The sequence below is a fragment of the Molossus molossus genome, unplaced genomic scaffold (genome assembly GCF_014108415.1).
Source record: "Molossus molossus isolate mMolMol1 unplaced genomic scaffold, mMolMol1.p scaffold_m16_p_29, whole genome shotgun sequence".
Taxonomy (NCBI): Eukaryota; Metazoa; Chordata; class Mammalia; order Chiroptera; family Molossidae; genus Molossus; species Molossus molossus.
The window spans coordinates 2655656-2665250 of NW_023425365.1; the positions used below are offsets into that span (position 1 = coordinate 2655656).

Genomic DNA, 9595 nt, shown 5'->3' on the forward strand with positions numbered 1-9595 from the left:
AGACGCCATCCTACTAAAGACCCTAGGCATGGAGAGTCATGAAATCGGTGAATCTTGTTTTTCCCTCAGAGCATCAAAGCAACAAAATTTTAAACGCAGTATTTGGATAACTAAAAGATACCAAATTATCTCATCACAATCTGTATCTAAAAATTTTAGTCCTGGCCGGTTTGGCTAAGTGGTTAGAGCGTCAGCCCACGGACCAGCGAGTCCCGGGTTCAGTTCCCGCTAAGGGCACGTACCTTGGTTGCAGTTTGTCCTCGGCTCCAGTTGGGGTCTGTGGGTGGTGAACACTCGATGTGTCTCTCTCACATCGATCTTTCTCCCTCACATCGATGTTTCTCTTCTTTTCTCCCTCCCTCCCTCCCTCTCTATCTGAAGATAAATGCAATAAAAAAAATGTCCTTGGGTGAGGATAAAAAAAAATTTTTTTGGCAATTGTCCAAAACAGTCTTTACTGTTTCTATTTTAACTGGGATAAATGTTTTTATAGTACATTCACTATAAAAGATTTTTTTGCTTTAGTTACATAAACAAATAACTGCTTTATTCACAAGGTCAATGTTAGTACAAAGAGTTATATTAACATTACTAAAACCTATTTTTTCAGCACAATTAATTAGAAACATATATGCATATCAGCCAATGTTTATATACATAGAGTTAAAGTTGAATAAAGTTCCTTTAAAATTTGAACAGACGGGCTTTGACATCCTCTTTAAAATCTTAAAAATCACGTATTATTTAATCTACCATTTTGAAGTATTTTAAATATACCTTATAATAAAGATGAGCTAGCTGCTGTGATGAACTTTCTTGATTCATCAAGCTAACATTTCACAGAATTCCTCAGATAAGGAATAAACACAAATCTGGGGCTGCCTATAGAGGTAACCCAAAGAACAGACAATAACAATCTGGACAATATGCAAAGACTACACAAGTAAAATCATATTTTAGAAACAGTTTTCAAATGGCAAGTCTTTATTTTTCTGGAAATGACAGTTTAAAGGAAGCCTGGAATGCTCTTTATATCATTAAGTTATTAGCATTTAGCTGAAGCTGTACCCAGGGACAAGCTCCACAATCCACAATGAACACAGACAACATTCCGTTCTTTTCTCTAATTAACATTCATCAAATCATTTGGTGTGCAGGGCTTAACAATGAGAGATCAAGCAATGGAGTACCTATGTGCTACTGTGACACCATAAGATACAGATGTGAGGGTAAAGGTCACTGCAAAATGCTAGTAATGTGGGTAAAGCCCACTTTCAACAAAGGTAAAAAAAATTTAACAACAATCTACCCCATTATTAAACATTTAAAAAATAGAGTATAAATTAAAAATTTTATTATGAGCTAATGTGTGGAAAATACTGTGGTGCTTTAGGATATAAGAAATATAAGCGTATTTCTTACTTAGAATAATGTAAAAGTTATTGAGGAGCCATCACAGAAATGTAAATCAAAACCACAAATGAGATACCCTTTCACACTCACAGGATGGCTATGGTAAAAGAGACAGATACCAAGTGTTAGCAAGGAGGAGGAAAAGGTAGAATCCTCATGCACCACTGGTAGGAATATCAAATGGTGAAGCTGCTTTAGAAAGCATTGTGGCAGATCCTCAAAAAGTTAGTCACCATGACACAACAATTCTGTTCCTAGGTGTTTACCCAAGAGAAATGACCACATATGGTCATACAAAAACATGCATAAATATGTTCATAGCAGTATTATCCACTAACAGACAGAAAGCTCGCAAATGTTTATCAGCTGGTGGATTTAAGACAGGCCAGTGAGCCAGGACAGGTGGAATGGGGACACTGAGACAGACAGCTGAACAGACTGACAGAGCAATTCACAGACAACACCGAAGGTCCCCTCTCTGGAGATAACATCTAGGCCTCAGTTCTATTTCAGCTCGAACCCAGAAAAACAGCCAAATCAGGTGACTGACACAGGGACCAGCTCCAATGACTAAGGACCCCCTGCCCTGACACTGCCAATCAGTGAGACCCGACCCCAAAGGAGCACACCTAGAAAAGTGATGAGTAGTCTGCAGAAACCCTCCCCTGAAACCTCCCCTAAGATTCCCACCTGCAAGAGAAAAGCCCCAAGGCAAAGGGCCCAGCATGCGCCCTCCCTCTGGGGATCAGCCCCTGCCATCCCCTTTCCCCTCTTCTTCCCCCACAGGCATGCATCTCCTAAACTCTAAGGGACCCCACAAGACTTGCAACCAGGGGAGCAATGGGCAGCGACACCTCATTCCAGGCTCACCCCTGAACCTGTCCCCAAGACCCCCTTTTCTCTGACTTCCCAGAGAGCTAAGGCATCCAACCCTAGGCTCTCCTGTTGCTTCTTCTATGCTAAGCCCTTTCTGGTTCACTGTCCCCAGCTTTAGTAAACATTTCCTCACAGTCACCTAGACTCGGGTTGTGAAATTTTCCCTGCACAAAGCCAAGAACCCACACACTACTGCCCGGCTCCAGGCAGACACGCCTAAGGCCAGGTCCCCTTTCCAGTAACAAATCGATAAACAAAATGTAGTATATCCACACAATAAAATATTATTCAGCCAAAAGAAGGAGTGAAGTAATAATACATACTGCAATAGATAAACCATGTAAATATGATGCTGGTGAAAAGTCAGTCAGAGAAGACCACATATTGTATCATTCCTTTTGTCTGAAATGTCCAGAATGGGCAAATCTATAAAGACAGAGAGATCATTGTCTGCCTGGAGCTAGGAGAACTGGGAATAGAGGGAAAATGGGGAGTGGATGAAAATGGGTAGAAGGTTTCTTTTTGGGGTGATAAAAATATTCTAAAATTGATTGTGATAATGGTTGTCCAAGTCTAAAAATACTAAATGTATGAGATATAAATAATCTAAAGCTGTTATTTAAAAAAATTTAACAAAGATCAAACAATTCATTCTAACACAAAGAGGAAATAAGCCCTGGCCGGTTTGGCTCAGCGGTTAGAGCGTCGGCCTGCGGTACAGAGAGACCCGGGTTCGGTTCCCGCTAAGGGCACGTACCTCGGTTGCAGTGGTCGTGCGGGTGGCAGCCACTCGATGTGTCCCTTCCCATCGATGTTTCTCTCTCTCTCTCTTCCTCTCTCTCCCTCCCACTCTATCTGAACAAAAAAAAAGAAAAATGTCCTCGGGTGAGGATAAAATAAAAAATAAAAAAACAAAAACAAAGAGGAAATAAAATAATAGCGTGGCAGGAACTAAGAAAAGTGATGTGAGCCCTGGCCGGTTTGGCTCAGCGGTTAGAGTGTCGGCCTGCGGTCCTGAGAGACCCGGGTTCGGTTCCCGCTAAGGGCATGTACCTCCGTTGCAGTTTGTCCCTGTCCCTGGTTGGTCGTGCGGGTGGCAGCCACTCGATGTGTCCCTTTCACGTCGATGTTTCTCTCTCTCTCTCCGTTCCTCTCTCTCCCTCCCACTCTATCTGAACAAAAAATGGAAAAGTGTCCTCTGGTGAGGATAAAAAAAAAAAGAAGAAAAGTGATGTGATTACTGATTCCCTAACTTAACTTCTGGCCAGGATGTGGTAAAGTAGTTGAAGGCTTCGCAGAAAGTATATGAATAACACACTTCCAGGATGAGGTTAATACAGAGATTGGTAATTGCTTATTTCACCTCTTCATAGTTAAAAACAAACAAACCCAAAGCCCTATAATTTTCAGGATTTTGGAGGTTCTATTTTTATCTACTCCTAAACTTATCAAAGAAAATACTTCTGAATCCTCAAAGAACAGCCTTAGCGAAGAATAAAACTGTACAATCCAGCAACTCAACACAAGGAATCTGAAATCAGACGTGCCTGAGTAGAAGCCTTACTTCATACTTCTGAGTTAGGTGACTTCAGTAAGTTACTTATTCTGGAAGCTTCCTTTTCCGCATTTCCATAAGGAAGATGTTTCTCACAGAGCTGTGATAAGGATAAAGAGAAATAAACAGTGCACATAAAAAGGATTCAACATGCCCATGCCAGTCGCAAGTATCCCACAAGCTGGAACCATTATTTCAGTGTCCAGCCCAGCCACCTGCTGGACCTAGTGCTCCCCAAATGGCAGCCATGTTTCACACACCTGAGGGCTCTCTCAGAGCCCCCAGAATGGAGTCAGCACTCCTCAGGTCCCTTCCAGGATTCTACTCATAAGAAAGATTAGTGAACAAGAGAGACTTTACCAGAAGTTTCATTAGGGAGAAAGAGAAGGGTGCTTAAATCACATATGCACAACAAATATATTACAAACAACTGTCTGATAGTTCAGCTTTCCAAAGCACCTCTGGATGGCCTGCCAGGGAGGAGAGCAGGCTTCCTCCAGCCCTCACAGGGCACTCTGGCAGTGTAAGGTCCGACTCTTCCAGTGTATTAGGAAGACATGGGAGGTTCCTTCCAAAGGCGGGTCCATGCAAACAAAGCACAAAAGGCTTCAGCTGCAGGGCCCACAGCCAAGACACGTCAACAGCTACCTTGTATCACTCTCTGAGAGACCGCCCAAGTATGTCTCATTAAAAACAAAACAGAACAGCCCTGGCCAGTTTGGCACAGCAGTTATAGCGTCGGCCCATGGACCAGAGAGTCCTGGGTTCGCTCCCTGCTAAGGGCACATTACCTGGGTTGCACTTTGTCCCCAGCCTGATTGGGGTCATGAGGGTGTCAAACAGTCATGTGTCTCTCTCACATCGATGTTTCTCTCCCTCTTTCTTCCCCCCTCTCTCCCTCCCTCTCCATCTGAAGATAAATGCAAAAGTGTCCTCAGGTGAGGATAAAAAATAAATAAATAAATAACATATAACCCCCAACACTTTATCTAGGAGAAAGGGAAGTATAAAATACTTCTCCAACTAGCACATCAAAATTGCAGATACCCACCTACCAGAGCTACAGATAAAACCAGTTGATTTGATATTTATAACAGGAAAGAAAAAAATAAAAAATGCATCTATTTTCCCATTCCACTTCAAAGCATTAGTTATATTAGCTACCAGGCTGAACTGTGACCACAACAAATAAATCCATATTATACCATGTACCCAAGCTTAATAAACATAAAAGCATAACATACATTTAGCTTATAAAAAGGAAATAAAAAGTATTTCATATATTTGCTTACAATAATACTAGTTGAGAATGTTAGGCTGTGTCTGAACATTACCTGAAACTCTACATTTCGCCTTTATTCCTTAAGCTGGAGGCACTGAACTAAAATGCAGATGTACGCACATCATGTGACACACTTAACCAACTCCACGGAAACAAGACAGAAGAAAAAAACCTTGTCTCTTCTGTCTACTTTTACTATTGCAGAGAACTCATATGACTCCTACAACTAAAACCCTGATTTCCTGATTCCAAATCGGTTTTTTCTAAATCTTAGAAATAAAGTATAACAGCAGTTGGAAACAAAATTAAATCATAGCAGCTAAAAATCCAAAGTTTCTCATATGTTCCAATTGCCTAAATAAATATAACTATGCCTAGCAAATAAATGTCACAGAATCATGAACATGTGTCATTACAACCTAAATATGTTGCGAATTCACAATATGGAGATTTATGTACTACTCAGAAAAATTAAACTCACAAATAGGATACATTTTTAACATGAACCCTTCCTTACATTGAGTCATAAATTTCACTGTTTAGTTTGAGATGTTCTTGGTTCTCACTTGTATCTCATTTGAACAAATGACTGGGCTTTAGGCATAAGCACAAGATCTGAGATGGAGATTCAAACCATAGACTTTCCATAAAATCTTAGAATATTGTATTTAAAGTGTCTACAAGGATCTGGCCACTCAATAGGGGCACTTTTGCCCTCCAGGGGACATTCAGCAATGCCTTGAGATGATTTCAGTTGTCCTGGCAGAGGAGGAATGGGATACTATTTCCAATAAAGTTATAAGATGAAGAAAATAGAGAAAAGCCTCTTCCAGCTTGCAGTTTTAAAAACTCAACCCACTTGTTAGTTATATTTTCTTTGTCGGTAAGAACAGTCTCCTCCTCCTCCTAAAAAAAAAAAAAAAAAAAAAAAAAACTCCTAGAAAACCCTTGTTTCCAAATATTCAACCCATTTTTAGTTGCCTGCTGCTGAGAAACAATTAGGAGGTAGAACAAACTGCCAATGGCCCACCTTCAACAATATAAAACCCTACAAAGATAGCAAGAATAACACAATAGGGTCACTGAAAAGAACTCCACAGCGAAAACTAACTCCATTTTGGATAAATGTCTGCTCTTGAGTCTTAGACGTGTACCTTTTATTACGGTGCAGAGAAAGCTAAGTAGCTTTCTACTAGGATATAATAGTTCTGTGTAGAACAGAAAACAATCTACATTTCAAACATATTTTATTCTGGGAACTGTATAGTAAAGAAGTTTGCCCCAAAGAGAGGTCTGGGCTTTGCTGTTAGCTTCTAGGATGTAATCAATATCTTTGTTTAGAATTGGGGGTCATCACACCAGATTTCAGGGTGGAGCTAGTCATACCCGATATTAGGCTGATCATGTCAGAGAGAGACAGAAAGACCATGTGATTTAGGATGGGGACTTTGGTTCATGAAGGATCAAGTTGACCTGTATGCTGAGTTCAACCGTGTGGGACACTCAATCATGTCAGTGTAATAAGGCCCCAATAAAAGCTCTGAACAGAGAGGCTTGGTCGCACTTTTCTGATTGGTACAGTGTGTTCTCCTGCATCAGTGCCAGGAGGGTGATGCATCCTGAGAACAACGGAAGCTCTGCACTCTGGAACCCTCCTAGTTTCGCCTCTTGCCTGGTGTTTCCTATCTCCTTCCCTACCACACCACAACTATAATGGCTTTCAGTAAGTTCCATGAAGCATTCTAGCAATTATCAAATGTGAGAGGGGTATGGAGAACCCCCATAAACTTATAGTTGGTATAAGAAGTGAGGATGGTCTTAGGGACTATGCCCACAAACTCTGTTTGGCTAACTCTGTATAAGAAGATGGATTTATTTACCAGTGCAAATCTGAATACCTCTAGAATCTTGACTTGTGTAGTCATGTCCCCTTCCGTGTGGCTATGACCTCTGACTTACTTCTAACCAACAGAACATGGCAAAGGTGATGGCATATATGTGATTACGTGTGCACAATTGCTAAAAAGACTGTAATGTCCATCTTGCTGGAAGACTATCTCCCTTTCTAGCAGTGAAGAAGCAACCATCATGTTCAGAGCTGCCTGATGGAAGAGGCCACGCTGCAAGGAATTAAGGGTGGCCTTCAGCCCACATCCAGCAAGAAAGGGAAGCTCATGGTCCCACAGGCTACATGAAGCTGCGGCCAACAACCACATGAGGTCACATGCAAATCCTTTCTTCTACTCAATGCTTGAAGTGAGGGTGCATCTCAGGCAACAACCTGACTGCAGCTCTCAGGTCAGATCCTGAAGCAGAGAACCCAGCAATGCCATGCCTGGACTTCTAACCCACAGAAACTGCGAGTTAGTAAATGTATGCTATTTTAAGTCACTAAAATTGTAACACACAACCAATACAATAGACAATAGTGGTATTCTTCAGAAGTGCAACATTAGTGGGATATTTCTAAAATAAAAATAGGATCCTATCACTCACTGGCTAAAACAAAAAAACCTCTCAGTGGTTTCTCACTGGCTACAGAATAAAGCCCAAACACCTTAGCAAGATATAAAAAACTCTCTTTAATCTGACCTCTAGTCCCTTGTCTGATCTCTTAATATGTGCCACTCCTTCACTGCTTGCTTCTCTCCCTCCAAGCTCCAGCCATATACACTAATAAGTTTTCTCAAGGATTTACTCTCCCCATCGATGTGATGCTCCCAGTCCTGGAACGTCTCACCCTCTGCCAGCACCCCCACTGATCACTGGTCTGCTCACTAAATCAGCTGGATGCAGCTTCTGCAGCCGCCTCCTCTCCGGCTGTCACAGAACCCTGCACATTCTGTGGAGCAGGTCCCACCATGCATTCTACGGTTTGCTTGCTGCATTTCCTGCTGATTTATAGACCACAAGTTGCTTGAGGGGAGAAATTGAGTTTTTCTTATCTGGGCTTATTTTATCTGTAGTGCTCAATAAACTTCTGCTTAATGAATGAATGCCAATAAAACTGTTCCTGGTCATAACTTTTCAAGGAAAGATATTATAATCCACAAAGTAATTTTTTATAGTACAAAGTATCAAACTATATATACCATTAGTAAAACTATGAATCTCTAAGATTCCCTAAAGCAGACATTTAATCTCTATCCAGTTCACTTCTTTACATTCTGTTAAAACTGCCACACAATATGAAAACAAATTAATATCTTGTTTCATTATTAGAAACTTTCAAAGACTTAAAATTTTTTATTATACCTTTAAAGCCATACAATTGACAATTTATATCAGCCAAAACCAGAAAATATCACAACTAAATTTAAAATAATTCACTCAAATAAAAACATGAGTATCAAGTTTTAATTTATCCCAGCTTAAATTTGAAAGAATCTTAGACCAGTTTTGAAGAGAAAAAATAAGTATTCTGTCATTTTATATATATATATGTGTGTGTACACACACACACACACACACACACACACACACACACACACACACATATTTGGTACATGCCCCTAGCGGGAACTGAACCTGGGACTCTCTGGTCCGCAGGCTGACGCTCCAACCTCTGAGCCAAACCAGCCAGGACTCATTTTCTTTCTTTCTTTTTTTTTTTTCCATCCTCACCCGAGGACATTCCTCCATTTTTTGTTCAGATAGAGTGGGGAGGAGAAAGAGGAAGAGAGAGAAACATCAACGTGAAAGGGACACATTGTGAGGTTGCATTCTGCAGGGCCCAAGCAGGGCCAGGAACAAACTGCAACCAAAGTACATGCCCTTAGCAGGAACAGAACCCAGGTCTCTCTGGACCGCAGGCCGACGCTCGTTAACCACTGAGTCAAACCAGCCAGGGCTCCTTTTCTATATTTTAAATATTTATCCACATCCATATCTACTGAATTTTTAGCCTCGGAGAAAGAAATGTTACCTTGATTGCTAAAAGTACCAAAGACTGATAAAAATAAAAGTGAACCTTTATCTTTTATTATCAAATCCCAAATTATAAATAAAATCCACTTTTTAAAAGCTGACCCTGACACTTGGGTTATTTAATATGCAACTAAAATAAATGGGAGGGGACCCCAAATGACTAAACTATAAAATAATTTGTGCTATGCCCTGGCTGGTTTGGCTCAGCAGTAGAGCGAGGGTCTTGAGTTCAATTCCGGTCAATGGCATGTACTTGGGTTGCAGGTTTGATTCCCAGCCCTGGTCAGGGTCGTGCAGGAGGCAACCAATAGATGTGTCTCTCTCACTTTGATGTTTCTCTCTCTCTCTCCATGCTCCCCTCCCACCACCTCCACTCTATCTAAAATCAATGGAAAAATATCCTCGGACGAAGATTAACCAAAAAATAATAATAATAATTTGTTTTTAAACTAATTTTTACATTGGAAATTTCTTAGCTATAAACTAATTACAGTATAGAAAAATATTTGTACTCCTCATTAAATTAAGATCATACACTATGC

The 9595-nt window shown here is 40.6% G+C and overlaps 1 protein-coding gene across 9 annotated transcripts in view; it reads right to left on the bottom strand.

The window, feature by feature from the left end:
• LOC118641344 (centromere protein P) overlaps positions 1 to 9595 on the bottom strand; it is a 152437-nt gene that overhangs the window by 87421 nt on the left and 55421 nt on the right. Inside the window, exon 5 of one of the 9 annotated variants that reach the window (XM_036278484.1) lies at positions 3840 to 3944. The exons of the other annotated variants lie outside the window; for them this stretch is intronic. Coding sequence (XP_036134377.1) covers positions 3855 to 3944 — 90 coding nt within the window. The 3' untranslated portion in view covers positions 3840 to 3854. Of the gene's footprint in view, positions 1 to 3839; positions 3945 to 9595 lie in introns of those variants that run through there. 9 annotated transcript variants of the gene reach the window in all.